Genomic DNA, 22,220 nt, shown 5'->3' with positions numbered 1-22,220 from the left:
TTTAGTGCTTAGAAAGTTTGACTCTTAACCATAAAGTTGTGGGTTTGAGTCTCGGCCCGGCAATACGACTTTTTTTGCGCTGCCCCCAACTGCTCACCGGGCACCGTAACATAAATGATCCCCACTGCTCCGTGTGTGTGTGTTCACTGCTGTGTGTGTGCACTTTGATGGGTTAAATGCAGAACAAGAATTCTAAGTATGGGTCACCATACTTGGCTGTATGTCACGTCACTTTCATTTGTTGTCAATGTTTTAATTTATTCATCATGTTATAAATTCAATTTTTTCCTGTCTTGCAGGATTTCTGACAGATTACTGAGTCCTTCTCCATCAGCTCTCCACAATAGCAGCCCTTCCAAAGCATCCACATCACTCTCTCTTGTGTGGCACATCTGCTCTCAGTCGTTAGCATGTCTACTTGTATTATTTCTCCTCTAGTCACACTCCCATCTCTACTGTGAACACTCTGTCACTATCACCATCCCACCTACTGTATTCTATATGCCATATATATATATATATATGTGTGTGTGTGTGGTTGTGTGTGTGTGTGTGTGTGTGTGTGTGTGTGTGTGTGTGTGTGTGTGTGTGTGTGTGTGTGTGTGTGGTGTGTGTGTGTGACCTTTAAGGTCATTTAATGATAGAAATGCATTTTCCAGCTGAAAATGATTTATAAAATATAATTATTAATAACCGTTTAGTTTGTCTTGCATATGTTCACAACAGAAGCGATCAGTGATTACAGGAGATTAAGAGGTAATCATGTGAATATTAGTCTTAACAATATTTTCTAATTAGTTAATCACTTTTAAATGAAAGAAAAGAATATGATTTCAGCTGGTGCCTTGCAACTCCTGGTTTGTAAAAATATTATTTGGCATTTTATAAACTTCTCTGCAAACAAATTGACAATTTTTATTTATTTATTCATTTTTTTTATTTTATATATATATTTTATATTAGCCAATTTAGTTTTAAAGGGATTTTCTATTACATAATTCTGTCTGTACCTATTAGTTACTTTATCAATCAGTAATTTTTAAAAGTTGTTATATTTCACAATAATATATTATTTTTTTGTTTTTATTTCTTCATAGTGACAAACTAGAGAGAAAGAATGGTGTTATTTGCATTGTTTGTCTGAAAAGTTTGACATATCAATAAACACTGATATGGAAATTACTAAAAAAAATTATCCCTGTGTTTTTTAAATTGTATTTATTTATTTATTTTTATTATTATTTTCCTTTTTTTCTGTAGTTTAACTGGTAGAGCTAAAAAATTGCAAGATTGTAAATACATCTCCAAAAAACACACAAGTGATTAAATGTATACATTTAATACACTATAAATATATAAATATAATATTATTTTTTCATACAGTATATGCAAAAATGTTGAGCTTAAATATTGTACATTAATATTAGGGTAAAGAATGTGTATAATCGCAAATATGAGGCCCTTGTTTGAAAATAAATAACTGTAATCAACAAATCTATTGCTGAATCAGGTTTACCCCACAATGCAAATCCGTCATTTTAGTTTTATATTTAGTGGGTGAAAATAAATTCACCACAAGAACCCGGAAAAGCCTGTCATGAATGGCCGTATATGGACAAGTAAGGGTGTCGCTTCTGCTCAACTGGATTTTCATTGGCTTTGAAATCCACTTGGCACTCGAGGACTCGCTGTGACTGGACTTTCTTTTAGCCCAAATTAAAAAACGTTTAATGTTGCAAAGTAAATTTTGCTGTAATTATTACGTCAATAGTACCTTCAGTTAACAATGGTGCATTGCTATATTTTGTGAAATTACCTCTTTACCGAGATCCTAACCTTAAACCTGAACATAACTTAATTGAACTACAAAAAACAGCGCCATGACTTTCACTTTCCATCGATAGAATGGCTAAGGCTTATGGGCAATGTAGTTTAAAATGTTTAATAATGAAATTGTGAAAAATACTTCTTTTTTTAAACAAAGGGATATCTAAGCATGTTTATTGTGCAAAGTTATATGACATATGTGAGAGGCAGGCTGACATTTTTTATTTTACTAAGAGTACTTTTATAAACACATGTATAGCACTTTTCTATGAATGTTTGAAAGCTGTGCCAAACATTATTTAGTAAACATAGCATAATGAGTTGTCCTACCAATTTTCTTTTTGAAACTATAATCAGATTTTGATTTACAGCCATTTGGAATGTTAATTGTTTTGCTCTTCAAGGGGACTCTACTGGGCCCCTGGGGATGGAAGGGCAGGAAAAAAATGCACAGCTCTATTCTCATCATTGGCAACAAACTGTTGAGACACATTTTGTAGGTTGTCTTTTCAAAAGCATACCATTATGTAAGTTGGAAGTCATAGTTATCTTAGAATTAAGACACCAGAAAATCAACATAAGTGCCCATTTGGAAAGAGCTCAATTTATTTCATAAGATCAAGAGCAATAATACAGTGCTAATAGTAAACAAAGACAACAAATACATATTCTGACATTTCATCAGACAAGGCCAATGTGTCATTCAGTAAGACAATGTGTGACAGTGTGCAGTTTATGGTTCCATACAATTCATGCAATTTAAAGAATCATAATATAAAATACCTAATTCATAAATCTCTGTAAAGAATGTCTCATCTTTGTCCTGCTCAGGAGCTAGACATCAGTAATGTGCATGAACATCTTCATTATAATACAGAACAGGATTCATGTTGATCTTTCCTTGATTCATCACCTTCAGTTGTGCATGAAGTCCATGCAGTCTCTTCTAATGCAGCTCTTCATCTAACTGAATTTCATTAATATTACTAAATTTTCATGTCTTCATCAAAACAACCATGGTGATTATATGTGTTGTTTACAAAATTAAATGGTGTATCTACCAAAAAACCATCTCTAGTACAGAATATTCACCATACTTGATTATCCAACACCATACGCAATATTTTACTAGGATGCAGCATAAAGACAGATAAAGAAGCATATTAAGACAAATTATATTCAAGTGAAATAAAAATGGGTTACATTAAAACCATTTTATTTTAATCAGATGAAGAAACCCAGATGAAGGCATGGTGAAATGTCTTGAGCACCAAAGAATCACATCCAGTTTCCTTCTCATCATCAGAGCTCTCCTGGTTTTCTTCAAATCCATGTCTCTATCATGATCTTCTTCAATGTCATAAACAATTTGCAATTGTTATCCAGCACAACAATACAACTGATGAACAAGTCATGTGACCAATTCAAATCAAATCATTTTATTATCACAATACCATGAATGCAAGTATACAGGTGGTAAAATGCTTTTCTGCAAACTGCAGCATGACAAGTACTGAATATATTTGCAACACATATACAGTATCAAAAATATAAACCGTATACATAAGAGCTCAATACAGGTAGAAAATATAGTGCAATACTATACTATACAGAGAGAACAAAATGAAAACAATTAACAACAATCACTGTATACTGTAGATATACCTCTGCCCACTGCTCCGGGTGTGTGTTCACAGTGTGTGTGTGTTCACTGCTCTGTGTGTGTGCACTTCGGATGGGTTAAATGCAGAGCACAAATTCTGAGTATGGGTCACCATACTTGACTGTATGTCACGTCACTTTCACTTTCAGTACAGTATGAATTAGTGCAAACAGAATATCAGGTTGCAGAATAATAGTGAGTCAGAGTCCAGTCAGTGTAGCTGATAGAGTGCAGTGCACACAGTATGAGGCTGCTGGTGTGTGTATGTGTGTGTGTGTGTGTGTGGTGTTACTGGTACGAGTTCAGTTCAGTCTGATTGCCTGTTGAAGGAACTTGTTTTGCAGTCTGCTGGTGCTGGTTCTGTGATAATGTCTGTCTGATGGTGATGTTGAGAGCAATCCATGGCTCGTGTGGCTGGAGTCTCTGACGGTCCTCAACAAAAGAAAAACCTTGCGTAGATGTCCTGGAGAGACAAAATCATTGTGTCAATTATATATTATTATTATTTAGAATTGTTGTAATGGACATACCATTGATTCCTGTTGAAGGTTGTTGGAGGTATGGGCTCTCAGTTGTGAAGTTTCTTTTATGGCCGTAACATCTGTGCAGTCACACAGCTGTTTGGGAATTCAGTCTTCACAGTTTCAGGCTGCAGCGCTGCATTTGGTGACCATTGACTCCTCCATCTCTGGCCTCAGACCCGCTTCTCTTTAGTCTGGAGTGAAGACAAATGTTCTCAGTACCAGCTTTCCTTCTACTGCAGTCTTTCTGTACAAGTAGAAAATAATAAAAACAGTCATAACAAATCAGTTATGTATTGAAAACTCATAGTACATATGAAGACTTCAGATGCAAAGGCATCTAAGTTCCACCTGAAGTTTTCTTCTAAAATTCTTCTTAGAAGAACATTTCATACAGAACTTAAAGGCTTTTGCATCTGAAGTCTTCATATACAACACATCTCGTTCTTCATTTCTCCATCAACTGACTTCATCCTCCTTCAAAAACTGTAAGTCCATAAGAAAAATAGTTTTGGTGAATACAGGTGCAGGTGTCAGTACTCACCATATTCAGTCATTTTCTGCCCAAATTCCAGAAATGATGCCCTGATGATTTGTTCATTCTAGGACTTATAAAAAGATGTATATGTGAAAAATGATAATTGCTGACTTGAATAGAGATCAACATCATATGCTGTACTAATGCATTGCTTGAATACAGACACATCAATGGGGATGAGCACCTTTTCACTCTTTTCTGTTTGGGCACAATAGAGCCATGTTCATTCCTCATCCCCAACAGGACTGATGTTCTTTGTGTTTTTGCTCTTCAGCTGTAAAACAAAAATATGTCTATTAACCCCATGTTTAATTACTATTGCTTATTACATATGAATTAAGACAGATATAATTAAGTAAATTCACCAAAAGATTCAGGTTAGAGGATTAAATGAATATTGATTACAATTTTCTACAAACCTTTCTTGGAGAGGGCTGATCATGACAGGAACTTGCTGAGCCACACTAGTAGACATTCAGTTGACAAACCTGAAAGAGGCCATCATGCAACCATCCGCTCTGTTTGTACCTTACAACAGAGCAAGAGAGAATGTGTGAGTGAGTGGAGAGAGTAAAGGACTAAGATGAAGACAAACAAGCAAAGAAAGGCAAAATCTTGCGTTTGAGTTTAACAAAATGAGAGGGAAGAAAGCTGTATCTTCAAGCTATATTATTCTCAATTATTTTCTACACTATAACATGCAGCAGGATTGTTGTAAGCAGTTTAAAGACCTCTTCATACCAAGGATGAGTCCATACTTAATGACACAGAGGAACAACATCAGTGGAATATATTTTCCAGCTGATGAACATTAAACAGCCAATCAAAATGCACATTTCAAAAGCTTGATCATTTAAAGTGGCAGACATCAACGTCGCTGCAGTGTGTATATTAATAAACATAACTTTATCATTGGTTGATGTTGGTGTGGATGCTAAAATAGTTATTGTAGTTACTATTCTTGGTGTGAACAGCCTTAAATGATCTAATTTGGCCAAATTAACTGAAGATCTGATGTGTCACATGACAAGTTACACAGCATTTCCTGACTTGCTTTTAAACAGACGTGTTCAATTAAAATCAACATGGAAATAAAGGCAGACTGTGAGGTGCGGACAGATATCATGTACTGTTAGAACGGGTTAAGACGGTGCTAATAAAGAATACAGTGGACTCAATATAAACTTTAGGATATAACGATGGTCAATGACAGCAGGAGGAAAAGCTGGAGAGTACGCTTGTACAATATCATATGAATTTGCTGAAATTGTTTGAATTATTAATACTTTGACATAACACAGGGTTTGTACTGATGGGGTCGTGTGGTATTTAAAAAAGTAAAAAACATAAAATTCGGTGCAAAATGTAACTGCAGTAAAGTTCTGTCGAGGTGCTCAGATCAACACAGACGTACCTCTGGAAATATCTGCCTTAGCAGCTTTTGGTCTTCTCCGTAAACACACAAGATGGTCAAATTCATCCCTCTCCACAAACAAGGTTTGACAGGCCCATGGTCTTCCTTTTCAGCTGGAATAAAGAAAAAGTAACAAGTTGTTGTTGTTGTTTTAATACATACATGTTTAGACAGTGTGTTAGAAATGATCTGTGAACAAAATATTTGAAAGGAAGGACTATAAGGAAGGTTATTAACATAAAGTAAGGATAAATTAATTAAAGTAAATCAGTTATAACTACATATCTTCAACATTACCTGTGTCGAACCTTTGAAGGACTTCATCTTCACTGGAAACTTCTTCAAGTTGAGCTTCGAGTACAAGTTCCCTGTTAATACAAGAACTGATCAAAATCTGATTCTGAGCTGTGAAAATATGCCATGATGAACAAGAGAAAGAAAGAAAAATATGTGTGACTTATTTATGAATTACAGTTCAGAAAAATAGGAAAGGAAAATGAGAGAGAGAGAGAGAGAGAGAGAGAGAGAGAAAGAGAGAGAGAGAGAGAGAGAGAGAGAGAGAGAGAGAGAGAGAGCATCATAAAGAGCTGCTGGACACTGAATGTTGTTGTAGGAGCTGGAGATGTATGTGATATGAAGAAACTGCAAAACTGAAAAGAAAAAAAACACTGAATCACAATTACATTACAAAAAGGTATTAAAGGCATGGCAAATGTGTTACTTAACTAAAGAGTACACAATAAGCACAGTTACTGTGGTGAAAAGCATGGTAACGTGTTTATACTACAAATACCAAAGTAAAACTACAGTTATGACGGGAGATACATTGAGTTGTGGTTACTGAGGTTTTATAACACGTGACATGGTTCAGCGACATGTTACTATGGTAAAAACATGGTAAATGCGCGACTTTTACATGACCTCTTTCCACCACAGGCGAATTTCAAACGAATATCACAATGAAAACTAACTTTATAAAGCTGCAGATTTCGATTAAATGATTTGAACGTCAAACTGGTTTAATAGGACATACAGTGTCCAGTATCGATTTGAAAATAAAAACTCATATTATTCATAAACGATCGACTACTTTATGAGACGGGAGAAAACCTTACCTGTACATGTCTCGAAGTCATCTAAAATCCATATCATCAAAATCCACGAACATCTGGGAAAGTTTAAATCAAACAATTCAAAACGCAAATAGCGAACATGTTAAAATAAACCCACAATGCATTTAGGCGAAAGTTCATTTATCATACCTCCTGTTGCCAATAGGGGCGCTAATTTAGAGAACGCTCGTGTGGGTCGTATTTATGGATAGTGACAAACGACCCATACGGTCGTATGAGTTGGAGGACTTGTTGAATAAACATGCTCCCAAATTTATTGGCCCATTTCCTTTCACTAAGATTCTTAGTCCAGTGGCAGTCCGCCTCAAACTTCCTCCGGCGTACCGGAGAATTCATCCCGTGTTCCATGTTTCTAAATTAAAGCACGTATTTTCATTCACCACTTAATCTGCCTGTTCTGGTTCCTCCATTGCATTCAGAAATATGCGAATATGTGACCATCTGTCAGCAGTCGTGGGCAAGGGTTGAGCGATATGATGTCATATTGCTCAGAAAATTTAAAAGTTTCAATAATTGAGACTTTTTTTGTTTTTGGGGATTAAAAATAAGGATTTTTATCACTGTAGGAAAAGTTGTTTCATCACACTGCTAAGACACATTTATATGCAAACACCATGTAAAAGTGAATTTTGCATCTGATGTCCCCTTTAATACTCACACTGGACGTCCAGCAGCACTGATGAGTTCTGTGTGCCGTGTTTGTTCTCAGCTGTACAGTAGTATCGTCCGCTGTGTGTCGGGTCGGTGTTGTTGATGGTCAGGTTTGGTCCGGTCTGAACTGGATTCAGAGGTCTCTCAGTGTCTCTGTACCAGGTGTAGTTCACTGCTGGGTTTGCATCACTGCTGCAGATCAGAGTCACTGAACGACCCTCCAGAACTAAACCAGCTGGATTTATCCTCACAGATGTGTTTTTAGGAGCATCTAAAAGAATAGAAAAAAATATAGGCAGGCACAATATATAGTAATATTTTTTAAATGCTTAGTCAAGGGGCAAATTACACAGCAGCCTAAATGGTTAGAGAATCATAGGTTACAGAAAAAAAACTTTTTTCCATTGTTAGATGTTGGTTTAATGATGCCATAACATATTTTATGCCACGATTTTAAAAAAGAGCTTAAAAATAATTAAGTATAGGCTAACATTCTGTCACACCAGGGGCATAGCCATCATTTCAGAAGTGGCAGAAATGTCATAATTTTATGTATGTTTGTATTATCATCATTATTATTTTACTTACAAGGAATTATTGAATTTGCTATAAGAAATAAATCAGAATCAAAATCAGAAATCAGAATCAGAATCAGAAAGAGCTTTATTGCCAAGAATGCTTGCGCATACAAGAAATATGTTTTAGTGACATAAGCTTCCAGTACACAGAGATACCAACAGACAGACAAAAAAAATGAGGCAAATAAATAAGTGTATAAACAATTGTGCTATAAATGATAATGGAATAGGATTGAGTAAGATGCAGGATGTGTACTAGGATGGAGGGGTAACAAATAAATATAAGGATTTTGCACATTTTTATTGCATAAGCACAAGTGGGGAACATTTAACTCTTAATGATGTGGATTGCCTGGGGGAAGAATCTGTTCTTGTGCCTGACTGTTCTGGTATTTGTGGCTCTGAAGCGCCGGCCAGATGGCAAAAGTTCAAATATGGGGTAACTTGGATGTGAGGGATCCAGAGTGATTTTATGAGCCCTTTTCCTCACTCTGGATGTATACAGTTTTTGAAGGGTGGGCCCCAATAATCCTTTCAGCAGTCCGAACAGTTCTCTGTAGTCTACTGATGTCTGATTTTTTAGCTGAGCCAAACCAAACAGTTATAGAAGTACACAGGACAGACTCAGTGACGGCTGAGTAGAACTGTTTCAGCAACTCCTGTGGCAGGTTAAACTTCCTCAGCTGGCAAAGGAAGTACATCCTTTGTTGGGCCTTTTTCACAATGAAGTCAATGTGATTGTCCCACTTCAGGTCCTGAGAGATGGTGGTTCGCAGGAATCTGAATGACTCCACTGCAGCCACAGTGCTGTTCATGATGGTGAGTGGGGGGAGTGCAGGGCGGTTTCTCCTAAAGTCCACAATCATCTCCACTGTTTTGAGCTGTGTTCAGCTCCAGGTTAAGACTGCACCAGACACAAAGTTGCTCAACCTCTTGTCTGTAAGCAGACTCATCACCGTCCTGGATGAGGCAGATGACTGTAGTGCCATCTGCAAACTTTAGGAGCTTGACAGAGGGGTCTTTAGAGGTGCAGTCGTTGGTGTAAAGGGAGAAGAGCAGAGGGGAGAGAACACATCCCTGAGGGGCGCCAGTGTTGGTGGAGCAGCTGTTTGATGTGAATTTCCCCAGTCTCACTAACTGTTGCCTATCTGTCAGAAAGCTGGTGATCCACTGACAGATAGAGCTAGGAACAGAGAGCTGGGTCAGTTTGGTCTGAAGGGCTGTTTGGATGATGGTGATGAAAGCCGTACTAAAGTCCACAAACAGGATCCTCACACGAGTGCCTGTTTTGTCCAGATGTTGCAGAAAGAAAGTCCAATCCCATGTTGATTGCATCATCCACAGACCTGTATGTTCAGTAAGCAAACTACAGGGGGTCCAGTTAAGGGTCAAGGGATGTCCTTCAGATAAGCCAGAACCAGTTTTTCAAACGACTTCGAGACGACAGACGCAGGGCCACATTAAGACTATAAGGGGCCCCTGGGCTTTACCTCTTGAGGGGCCCTTTCAGGGCTCAACAATAAGGACTGCCCGATTGCCCGAGGCTAGTGTGAATGACGCTCGGGACAGTAGACAGAACGGTCACTTGCCCGATCGGGTCAGTGCTATAGGTTGTGCGTTATATGTAGTCTATGATATAGTAATTGTTGATTTAACGATCTGATATTATCGAGTATGCATCTCACTTTACAAAAAACAAACAAAAACACACCCATTCTGTGCATGCATGCACTATGTGACATAGTCTAGTAGGTTAGACTTGTGCACGAGATTTAGTCTTAATGCCTCAGAATTCAAATATGCCCCTGTATATATTTCATATTTATATAATTTTAATATGTTAACCAATATTACACACAGAGTGCCGTTTTTCTCCAAATATTAGCATAATTACAAATGTGATGATTTTATTCAGCGTACAGTTTAAAAAAAAAGAACTTAATATCAAGTGACTTACATTTTAGACACCAAATCGTCTGTTTCGCTGTATTTTGCCAACGAAAAATTATTATAATCCACAGCTTTAGTGTGGTTCTTTCATTTTAATTACATTTTTTCATTTTTCTTTCATTGGATTAACATTACAGCAGCTAGTAGCTAAATTAGGCGCGGTCACTTTAAGAGACAATGAATGCTTCCAATATAATATATATAAGATTTTTTTTCTAAACTGTTTACTTTCACTTAAGACATAACCAACAGTTTTTTCAAACATATTATCCAGGACGGGTATTTTCACATATTTTTTTTTTATGTATATGTCGGTACAAGAGCAAAAACAGACAAATTCAGCGTTCAAGTGTTTTGAAACGCCTCTCTGCGTGAGCCTGAACAGCAGAACACTGCGGTGCTGAATTGGGCTCTACACATCCTTTTTTGTTTGTTTAAACTGCAATTTGTTCGTTCAGGTGCAGGAGGAACTTAAAAGAGAACATTGCAAAGGAGAGGTCGGTTCAGTGTTGCGAGATGCTGCTCTCTCTCCGTGTGCGCAAAGAACACAGTACGCAAGTAACCAGCAACTCTTTTAGGCTTTTCAGTGTCTTGTGTTTTAATGCTTTAAAATATTTTGAATGGTTAAATTGGCAGGTGGCAAGGCTTAATAGCACATGAAAATTATACGCTTCCATGACGAGACGCAGCAGCATTCTTTCAACTGTCTTGAGTGTCTTTTTAGGCTGACCTCAGCCAGGCGGAACAAATTTCAGATACATTTTGAAGTAACAGCACAGACTTCATATTGCAAGTTACTATAGAGTCTGTGTTGTTACCAGGAAAGACAGAACACCACAGACAAATCAGCCCAAACCCAGACTTTTCTGAAATAGAGGTCATGATGATTTTAAGATCTGGGGACATTTTGAAAATATTAATAAGTATGTAAATATCAACATTTATATTTAAATATGTCACATCTGCAGGTTATCAACATAAAACTACAGACAATAATGAAGTGTGACACATGAAATTATCAGAAATTGAGCTAACTTTAAGAAAATTTATAAGAAAGAATGAGCTCCCCATGCAGCTCTCAGATCAACCAGCATCTGCAATGACCTTTACACACAGGAAGTAGTTCAAATAGAATTCTCCCTTTTACATCCATTGTTGGAACACCACAGACATTAATTTGGGGACGACAACATCTTTCCTAAATACAACAAAATATGTATTTAAAACAATTTAATAAAATTGTACATGTTAAATAAAATATATATTGCCAGTATATAACCACTTTATTTGTGTTAAAAATGTTATATTGTTGCAATTATATTCCGTGATAGCTCTTTGAGGTACAGCGGGAATGGATATTTTGATACAAATGCAATCTCTCAAACTCGTTTTAAATATGTATTTTAATACAAAAATGTAACAGAGCACAAATTGTGTTTACCCTACAGAATACAAACATTTCATGATTTATTGCTATTTAAAGTTTATTTCAACTGTTGTTAAGTAGAGGGACACTACTTGACACCACAAAATAAGAATAAACCAGCAACAAACACTACTTTCATGCATCTGATTATCAGATAAACCTCACACTCTTATTTCAAGGTTGATGTTAATGCTGTGGTTATTTTAAAACTTTCCTTTGTACATTCGGTTTAATTACATCGTTAAAACACATTTATCATTCAGTGGAGCTGTGTGTATGATTTAGACACTTACATTTTTTGCTCTGTTCATGCAATAAATGCGCAGACTTCGGTGTGAATGAGAGCCATTGAAAAACTACAGAAAAGTAAAACTGCTTCACTTTAGCATTACTGGCCATGAGTACTAAAGAGAGATCACACATCAGCTGCTCAAAAAATGTGTCAGTGAGACGAACTGAGCGTGAGCACAATCCTGTGACAGTCACAGGTGGTAAATGGTGCTGCGCGTGAAGATGAGTTGCAAAGCACAGACACTGTTCAATGTCTCTATTAATTTGTGTTTGTAGTAATTTAATTTGTATACACAGGCACTATACCGAACAAAATTATAAACACAACTCTTTTTTTCATGAGCTGAACTCTCAAATGTTTCTCTCAAATATTAAATCTTTTCTCAAACATGCTCAATTGGTGACGTGTCCGGGGAGTATGCTGGCCATGCAAGAACTGGGATGTTTTCAGCTTTCAGGATTGTGTGCAGATCCTTGCAACATGGGGCCATTGTTGTGCCATTCGTCCACAACCATCACCTCATGTTGCAGCATGATAATGCACAGCCCAATGTTGCAAGTATCTGTACACAATTCCTGAAAGCTGAAAACATCCAAGTTCTTGCATGGCCAGCATACACACCGGACACATCACCCATTGAGCATGTTTGTGATGCTCGGGATCGACGTATACAACAGCGTGTTCCATTTCCTGCTAATATCCAGCAACTTCACACAGCCATTGAAGAGGAGTGAACCAACATCCCACAGGCCACAATCAACAACCTGATCAATGCGAAAAAAATGTATTGCGTGAGAAAAATGGTGGTCACAGCAGATACTGACCAAACCCCCCAATAAAATAAAACTCCACATTTTAGAATGGCCTTTTATTGTGGCCAGCCTAAGGCACACATGTGCAATAATCATGCTGTCTAATCATCATCTTGATATGCCACACCTTTGAAGTGGATGGATCATCTTGGCAAAGGAGAAGAGATCACTAACACAGATTTAGACAGATTTGTGGACCATATTTGAGTAAAATAGGCATTTTGTGTACATAGAAAAAGTCATAGATCTTTGAGGTCAGGTAAAAACAAAAGTGTTGCATTAATAATTTTGTTCAGTGTATATTTATTGGCAATAGCAAAAAAAAAACACTTTATAGGTCAAAATTATAGATTAAGTGAAGATCATGTTCCATTAACATGTTTAGTAAATTTCCCTACATATATCAAAACTTAATTTTTGATTAGTAATATGCATTTCTAATAATTAATTTTGACAACTTCAAAGGCGGTTTTCTTAGTATTTAGTGTGTGTGTGTGTGTGTGTAAATTAAATGTAAAAGTTAGTAAAGACTCGTAACACTCACACTGGACGTCCAGCAGCACTGATGAGTTCTGTGTGCCGTGTTTGTTCTCAGCTGTACAGTAGTATCGTCCGCTGTGTGTCGGGTCGGTGTTGTTGATGGTCAGGTTTGGTCCGGTCTGAACTGGATTCAGAGGTCTCTCAGTGTCTCTGTACCAGGTGTAGTTCACTGCTGGGTTTGCATCACTGCTGCAGATCAGAGTCACTGAACGACCCTCCAGAACTAAACTAGTTGGATTTATCCTCACAGATGTGTTTTTAGGTGCATCTAAAAGAATAAAAAAAAAATGTAGGCAGACACAATATATAGTCATATTTTAGATCTATTATATGCAGTATAAAGGTTGGTAATGCTACACTGAGCAAAACAAGTAACTTTAAATCTTTTGAATATTTGTATGAGTAAAGACTTGTAATTAGGGCTGTGAATCTTTGGGTAGACAGCGAAACAATATGATTTTGCAAATTCATAACAATTCAATTCAATTCAGTTCACGGTTCAGTTCTATTCAATTAATAATTTGATTCTGCATTCTTTAAGTGCATTCTAAGGATTATTTAAGGGCAGCACTAAGTGCACTTAGTGTTAATAGCGATAGTAGCTAATTACACTAAGTGCGAATAGCAATGGATTCTATGTTCTGTCTTTTCTGGTAACGACACAGAATCTATAGTAATTTAATAAAATTTTGGAAATATTAATATGTAATTATCAAAATTAAAATATGTCACATCTGCAAGTTATCAACAAAACACCACATACACTAATAAAGTGTGACACATGAAATTGTCAAAAGTTGAGTTAACTTTAAGAAAATTAATAAAAAATAATGAACTCCCCATGCAGCTCTCATATCAACCAGCACCTGCAATGACCTTTACACACAGGAAGTAGTTCAAATAGAATTTGCCCTTTTACTATAGGGGCGACATCCATTGTTGTAACACCACAGATATGAATTTGGGGGAGACAACTTTTTCCTAAATACAACAAAATATGTATTATTTTAAACCATTTAATAAAATTGTACGTTAAATGAAATCTATATTAACAGTACAACCACTTTATTTGTGTTAAAAATGTTATATTGTTGCAATTATATTCTGTGATAGCTATTTGAGGTACGGCGGGTACATGTTGTTTTTAATGCTGTGGTTATTTTAACAGTTGCCTTTGCACATTCAGTTTAACGACATTGTTTAAACACTGTAGAGATTTCAGTTCAATAAAGAGGAAAGAGACCGGAGTCGGCGTACGGGGCTCGTAGGATATTTTATTTAGTTGAATGAAACAAAAATAAACAAACGCGGCAGGTGCGCGCACTTCACGGACGTTTCACTCTGGCAGTCTTTGTTTCTCGCGCTTGGCGGCTCTCTAGCTCGTCACTCCTACGAGTCCCAATCTCTCTCCTTCTTCTGCCAGCTGTCGCACCGCTTAAATGCTGGTTCCCCACGCCAATCACTGCAACGAGATCCAGCTGTTAATAATTTCTCACCTGAACCACTTACCGCCGCTCGTCTCTTCATTTGCGCTCCCGTTGCAGACTTTGCTAAACCACGCCTCCCCCGCCACATACCCCCACCGCCTGACTCAGGCCGGGGAGCCATCTGGCCTGCAGCCCCCCCCCCCCCCCATTCCTAGAGAGGAAGTCGGCCACAGCCATCTGCGCCCCAGGCCTGTGAATCACCTTGAACTTAAATGGCTGTAAAGCTAGATACCAACGGGTGTTTCGCGCATTGGTATCCTTCATGCGGTGGAGCCACTGGAGGGGCACGTGGTCCGAGCAGAGGGTGAACTCCCATCCCAGGAGATAGTAGCGAAGGGTGAGAACCGCCCACCTGATGACCTTCTCTATGGTGCTGTACTTAGTCTCTCTCTTCGAAAGCTTTTGACTAATGTACAGCACCGTGCGGACCGATGCGTCAGTCTGCAAGAAAAAGGGGAGAGCAAAATTAGGAGAGTGCAGGAGCGGCCCGCCACACAGGGCAGCCTTAACTCGGGTAAAGGCCTGTTGGCACTGCTCCGTCCACTGGACCGTATCTGGCACCTAGTGAGGCACTAGTGAGGTCAGTCAACGGGCTGGTGAGGTCCGAATAATGAGGAATAAACCTCCTGTAATATCCCGCCAGCTCCAAGAACTGCCTCACCTCCTTTTTGGTCTTGGGCTTGGGGCAGGTTGCAATTGCTGCCGTCTTATCAATTTGGGGAGACACCTGCCCGTGGCCCAAGTGGAATCCCAGATACTTTACCTCCACCCGCCCAACTGCACACTTCTTCGGGTTGGCCGTTAGCCCCGCCCGTCTCAGCGTCCTGAGGACCGCCCTCACATGCTCCATATGCCGCTGCCAGTCCCCACTATAGATGATAATATCATCCAGGTAGGCTGCGGCATATGCAGCATGGGGCCGCAGCACTCGATCCATGAGGTGCTGAAACGTAGCCGGGGCCCCAAACAAGCCGAAAGGAAGTGTAACAAATTGGTGTAATCCAAACGGCGTGGTGAAGGCTGTCTTTTCTTTGGACATGGGAGATAAGGGGATCTGCCAATATCCCTTTGTTAAGTCCAATGTCGAGTAAAAGCGAGCCGTACCTAACCGATCAAGCAACTCGTCAATTCGCGGAATTGGATGAGCATCAAATTTAGATACTGCATTCACCCTACGATAGTCTACACAGAACCGTACCGAGCCATCTGTTTTAGGTACCAACACTATCGGGATCGGCCAATCACTGTGTGACTCCTCGATTACACCCATCTCCAGCATGGCCTCTAATTCAGTATGAACTACCTTTTTCTTGTGTTCAGGCAATCTATATGGCCGGCTGCGAATTACGACCCGGCTCTGTCTCAATGTGGTGCTGAATCAGGTCCGTACGACCAGGTAGGTGCGAAAACACATCCGCAAATTCTACATGCAAATGTGCAATGTCAGTGAGCTGCGAGGGCGAGAGGTGGTCCCCTCCTAGGGCCAGTGCGAGAGGTGTTTCTTAAATAATCGCTTCTGGTCCGAGATCCTCCTCCTCACTCACTGCTGTCGCTAGCAACACTGACTCCTCCCCGCTCCATTTTTTAAGGAGGTTGAGGTGGTAGATTTGCCGTGAGTCGCCTCTATCTGTTCGTACTACCTCATAATTGAGATCTCCTATCTGTCATGTGACCTCAAAGGGTCCTTGCCACTTGGCTAATAATTTGGAGCTAGAGGTTTGCAGTAATACGAGCACTTTATCTCCCGGTGCAAATTCTCGCAGCTTAGTCCCCCGGTTATACAGCTGGCTTTGTCTGTCCTGGGCCTGAAGCAAATTCTCCAGAGAGCCGCCCCAGTGTATGGAGTTTTGCGCGCAGGTCCAGGACGTATTGAATTTCACAGTCCCAATTTTTCGCGTCTTCTTGTACGAACTTCCGGAGTTCGGTACGAAGTCTTTAGTTTTATTATATTCATAAGAGAAAGATAGTCTGTACCAATTTTTCATGGAAAAACACGACCGGCTGGAGGCATGACGTGTGGGTGGAGCTAAAGAATCACGAGCGCCAGTGGGCTTTTGCGTTGAGAGCATTTGGAAGCTGTGACTTTACCCCGAGGAAAAAAACATCATCCCAAACAAACCATGGCTAACAGTCAGATTCAGCGTATATTTATGATCCAGAAACAGATCAGGAGGCTGAAATTTAACAAGAGCAGCATCAGCAACAACGTCTCTATGTGGTATGTACTGAAACTGTATTTATTTGCTTAGCGGTTTTTGATAAGCTGTACATGTGGAAAGTGCAGTTTGATGACAACCTCGCATGTTGTTTACTTGATGTGCTTACGCACCGATAGCCAAGTTAACAACACAGAGATATTTGAAGCAGTTTTACTCGTGCAGTTTGATGACAACATTGCATGTTGTTTACTGTATGTGCTTACGCGCCAATAGCTAAGTTAACAACACAGAGATGTTTGAAGCCGTTTTACTCACTGCATGCGGTTCCAACACACGATCGTGACCCTTTTTCGTTGGGACTGCATTATCCTTAAGAAATAAACGATGTGCAAATCCGGCGTCAAACTGGGCCTTGTTTGTAAAACAAGCATCTTCGAAATGCAGGGAACAAACAAAAAAACTTGCACAACTCCGTTGATGCTCTGTAAAAATAAACTCCATCCACTGGTCCCTTAATGCTGTTTCTCTTTTGGTAATCTGTGCAGGGTTGTCTTGCCCTGGCAACCAAAAACACACTCCTTTTGTGACATTTCGCGACGCTCTCGCTCTGATCAGTGAACGTCTGTTGTGCTCTCAGTGCTCTGCTCTACGGGAGCGCGCGCTCTTCCGGCAGATGTGCCCTTAGGACCCATATAAGGAAATTCCGCTTCATCTAACGTCACACAGAGCCATACTCGAAAAAAACTTTCCGAAACTTGTGACAAACCGGAAGGAGTATTTTTGGAACAGAAATACTCCTTCAAATGTACAACGAAACTTTGTCCATGTTTAGCATGGGAATCCAACTCTTTAACAGTGTAAAAAAACTCAGTATGCATGAAATAGCATTTCACCCCCCCTTTAATGTGCGATTAAACCATTCGACCAGGCCGTCCGTTTGCGGGTGATAGATGCTGGTACGCAACGCTTTAATGCCCAACAATCCGTACAATTCGCTTAATGTGCGTGACATAAACGCGGTGCCCTGGTCCGTGAGAATCTCCTTTGGGATTCCCACGCGGGAGATTAAGCGAAACAGGGCGTCCGCCACACTCTTCGCCGAGATGTTGCCGAGCGCCACTGCTTCAGGATATCGTGTCGCGTAATCCACTTAGACCAATGCAAAATGATGTCCCCGTGCCGATCGTTCTAACGGCCCGATGAAGTCCATACGAATTCGTTCAAAGGGGACCTGAAATAGCGGAATAGGGCGCAATGGCACTTTTGGGGTGGCCGGTGGGTTTACCAGCTGACATTCCCGACAAAGACGCGCACCACCTGCGCACGTTCTCGTGAATGCCTGGCCAAAAGAATCGGGTTGTTAGACGATTTAGTGTTGCCGTTACTCCTAAGTGCCCTACAATAGGATTGCAATGTGCCGTCTGGAAAAGCATTTCCCGACGGCTCCGGGATACTAACAGTTGAGTTGTATCTTCTTTTGTCTGAGCGTCGCGGGTCACTCGATACAACCAGTCCTTGATAATGGCAAAATACGGAGGGGATAGCGGACGCTCAGGGTGGAGGACCTGTCCATCGATAGAACGGACCTGCTCGAAGGCGTGTTTGAGGGTTTCGTCCTGGGATTGTTCCAGGGGAAAGTCATCGCGACTGGAAAGGTTTAGCCTCGCCACGCCGCTCAGTTCCCCTGAGACCACCCCGCTAGGTCCTGGCACAGATTCTCCCACCTGCGTGCTCGCCCCGCCCCCCGGCCGGTTCTTTCCCCCGACGGCATCAACTGTTAAACACCCCAATAATTGCTGAAACGCGGGCCAATTAGTTCGAAAGATTAGCGGATGCCGGAGGCACGGACTAACGGCCACCTCTACACTATGTTTTTGGCCCCTAAATTTAATGACTATGGCTTTTACGGGGTATTCCACTATATCCCCGTGCACACACCTCACCTTAACCATGCGGCCCGTATCCAATGCCCCGGATTGTATCAGGCTTTGATGGATGGAGGTCTGGTTGCAACCTGAATCCACCAAAGCCTGATAGGTACCCCCCTTAATACTCACGGGTATTTGGTATTTTGGTACAGCCTGCGGGACGTCTGGGATCCGGACCAGTGTTCCCACCTCCATAACTGGGCACCTATCCACAAAATGGCCCGGATCCCTGCAACGCCAGCAGGCCGGCCCAGGCCTCCCCGCCGCCCTAATGGCAGGAAGTGGGTCAGGGGATTGGCGTGGGGAGGCAGCAGAAGGCTCCTCACGCTGAGGTGCAGCCATTCCCCGGGCAGGGCCTCGCACCCCGGCTGCAGGCTCCATCCCCATCCTCCAGCGGGGACCTGGGGAGAGGGACCGATTTCGGGGCGGGGGGGAGGGGGAGACAGGGGAAGAGAGAGAGAGAGAGAGACAGAAGGAGGGGGCTCGCCGACCCTGGAGCACGCCGCCAGCTGATCCTCCGCCTCGGGGAGGCCGTCCTCATCCGCCCCTCCCGGTCCAGCAAGCTCCGGAACAGCTCGCGGTCCTCCTGCTGGGCCTGCATTATGGCCTGAAACCGGCGGTCATGATCGGCCCGGAGATCCAGCAGGGCTTTGTGTTGTTCCTGATGCAGGCCCGCGAGTGATGTTTTGATGTCCGCGAATGGCGATGTTGATGATCCTGACGGAGTCTGCATGTATTTCTCTCCTTCCTCCCGGGTTTCAGCACCAATGTAGAGATTTAAGTTCAATAAAAAGGAAGGAGACCAGAGTCGGCGTACGGGGCTCGTAGGATATTTTATTTAGTTGAATAAAACAAAAATAAACAAACGCGACAGGTGTGCGCACTTCACCAGACGTTTCACTCTGGCAGTCTTTGTTTCTCGCGCTTGGCGGCTCTCTAGCTCGTCACTCCTACGAGTCCCAGTCTCTCTCCTTCTTCTGCCAGCTGTCGCGTCGCCTAAATGCTGGTTCCCTACGCCAATCACTGCAACGAGATCCAGCTATTAATAATTTCTCACCTGAACCACTTACCGCCGCTCGTCTCTTCACTCACGCTCCCGTTGCAGACTTCGCTAAACCACGCCTCCCCCGCCACAAACGCATTTATCATTCAATAGAATTGTGTGTATGCTTTTCCTTTAATTTGTGCTTGTAGTAACTTTAATGTGTATATATTTTGAAAACATTGAATGGCTATTGAAATCGCAATTCACTTGATCTCAGCGTTTTAAATCTATTAATGTCCGAAATCGACTATTCACAATTTCAAAAATCATGTTTCAAGATCAATGCATCATCAGGGTTTGTAATCGATGCATCAAGAAATCGAGTGAATCATTAGGCTGCACCCCTACAGTACTCGTAACACTCACACTGGACGTCCAGCAGCACTGATGAGGTCTGTGTGCCGTGTTTGTTCTTAGCTGTACAGTAGTATTGTCCGCTGTGTGTCGGGTCGGTGTTGTTGACGGTCAGGTTTGGTCCGGTCTGAACTGGATTCAGAGGTCTCTCAGTGTCTCTGTACCAGGTGTACTTCGCTGCTGGGTTTGCATCACTGCTGCAGATCAGAGTCACTGAACGACCCTCCAGAACTAAACCAGCTGGATTAATCCTCACCGATGTGTTTTTAGGAGCATCTAGTGGAGGAGAAAATCATTCAGGCGATTACTTTATGATATACAGCACTAATTATAGATGATCATTCAGCAAGGATTGAAATAATTCCTGTCTTACACTGAACGTGTAGCAGACGAGACTCTTGTGTTGTGTTCTGCTGCTGTATCTGGTGTGTTGCAGTGCAGGTGAAATTGACTCTGTGATGACGGTAAGAAACAGTGAAGTTCAGATCAGAGATGAGATCAGTTTGGTTCTGATACTGTCGTCCTGTGACGCTCTCGATGAGAGACGAGCTCCATGTGAGAGATGATGGACGAGACGGACAGAAGATCTTAGTAGAGCAGCGCAGACTCACTGAACTTCCCTCAATCACCTCCACCTTCTTCTTCATCACCTTCTGCTGATCCTTAAAGAAACTCAGTGTAGGTTTGGGGGGAGATCCTGAAACACAGACAGAGACGCAGTCAAATATTACAAAATCATATGGATTATTATATCAAATAATAAAGATATATAATGTACAGTAGATTTATTTTTCATGTCCAGTCACACTATAGAAGCAGCATGAACAATATGACTCTCACCTAAGACAACAATTTTAACTTGAGAGTATGTAGGTCCTCTGTAGTTAAATTTCAATCCACCATTGGTTTCTATTCTGAAGTAATATGACCCATCATGACTCTGATCAACATTATCGAAGCGTGTGGTGCAGTTTTTCTGTGTAGCAGTGCCAAATATTTCTCCTTTTAACAGTCCAGTGTTGGGGCTGCTGGAGTCAAACACTATAACGTGAGGGTTTCTGACTTTATACCACATTCTCTTTGCACCGTTAGTGAGGTCAGCTTCATATCGTTGATCAATATCAAATGTGCAGGGGATGAAAACACAGGATCCGTTCAGAGCTTCTACTTTATTCAGCAGATTGATATTAAAGCCACACAAAACACCTAAAACAAAGACAAACAGATCGAAGGAAGTAAACGATCAGAGGATACAAGCAGAACACACTTCTGCAGAACTTATTGCTCTTTATCTCATGAAGGTCACATGAAAGTGCTTTCATAATAATAATTAATCTTGTTAAACAGAGGAATAATCTAAGAATGAGACCTTGTATCAGAGATCCAGTGAGGAGGAACGTCACCAGTGTTTCCATCATTTACATTCACCTTACAACAGAATAAACAAAAACAGATATATTATACATATATATATATATATATATATATATATATATATATATATATATATATATATATATATATATATACCTGTATGAATTTAAAGCTCTTATGCTGGTATAAACTCATTATTTCTAAATCTCTAGATTTAAAAAAAGACTTTCTCTGATTCAAAGCTACAGGAGTGAGTGTGAGTTTGAGTGTGTTGTGTGTAAATGTCTTACCAGAGAAGAGAGTTGAAGACAGAGCTCAAGCTGACGCTTCTACACTGAACGGAGGGAGAACTGTGTGTGAAAACGACACAATTTAGCTCATATTAGAGATTCACCACTTCTCCTTTAGACAGAACTCAGTAACAGTAGCCAGGCTGAGAAATATGCAAATCAGTCTGAAGCTGAATATTCAACACATTTCTTTATATATATTGCAAATTGAAAACATGAATTGTGCTGTGAGATCTGG

At 40.6% G+C, this 22,220-nt stretch overlaps 1 protein-coding gene and 2 long non-coding RNA genes across 6 annotated transcripts in view; all 3 read right to left on the bottom strand.

Moving 5' to 3' along the window:
* The window catches only part of LOC113048471 (B-cell receptor CD22-like), a 1,131,192-nt gene extending 1,109,035 nt beyond the window's left edge, over positions 1–22,157 (bottom strand). For 2 of the 3 annotated variants that reach the window (XM_026210292.1, XM_026210294.1), the window contains exons 1-7: positions 21,983–22,156; positions 21,688–21,746; positions 21,159–21,524; positions 20,692–21,015; positions 20,331–20,594; positions 13,350–13,613; positions 7,755–8,018 (exon numbers count right to left, since the gene is read on the bottom strand). In XM_026210292.1, coding sequence (XP_026066077.1) covers positions 7,755–8,018; positions 13,350–13,613; positions 20,331–20,594; positions 20,692–21,015; positions 21,159–21,524; positions 21,688–21,736 — 1,531 coding nt within the window. In that variant the 5' untranslated portion in view covers positions 21,737–21,746; positions 21,983–22,156. Of the gene's footprint in view, positions 1–7,754; positions 8,019–13,349; positions 13,614–20,330; positions 20,595–20,691; positions 21,016–21,158; positions 21,525–21,687; positions 21,747–21,982 lie in introns of all 3 variants that reach the window. The other variant, XM_026210295.1, reaches the window with a different exon arrangement.
* On the bottom strand, positions 3,833–6,025 carry LOC113048578 (uncharacterized). 2 transcript variants are annotated; one of them, XR_003276499.1, is made up of 5 exons: positions 5,964–6,025; positions 4,969–5,077; positions 4,734–4,823; positions 4,021–4,205; positions 3,833–3,953 (listed from the first exon to the last, which is right to left on the bottom strand). It is a non-coding gene; the product is annotated as an uncharacterized LOC113048578 (long non-coding RNA). The 2 variants fall into 2 exon arrangements; XR_003276500.1 differs by lacking the exon at positions 4,734–4,823 and adding an exon at positions 4,556–4,619 and having other exon boundaries at positions 4,021–4,258.
* Positions 6,563–7,747, bottom strand: LOC113048583 (uncharacterized). The gene is made up of 3 exons (XR_003276504.1): positions 7,226–7,747; positions 7,079–7,131; positions 6,563–6,613 (listed from the first exon to the last, which is right to left on the bottom strand). It is a non-coding gene; the product is annotated as an uncharacterized LOC113048583 (long non-coding RNA).
* Positions 22,158–22,220: the final 63 nt, after the last annotated feature.

The sequence above is a fragment of the Carassius auratus genome, chromosome 29 (assembly GCF_003368295.1).
Source record: "Carassius auratus strain Wakin chromosome 29, ASM336829v1, whole genome shotgun sequence".
Taxonomy (NCBI): domain Eukaryota; kingdom Metazoa; phylum Chordata; class Actinopteri; order Cypriniformes; family Cyprinidae; genus Carassius; species Carassius auratus.
Note: the sequence above shows the minus strand (reverse complement) of the source record. Positions and strands in the feature narration are given on the sequence as shown.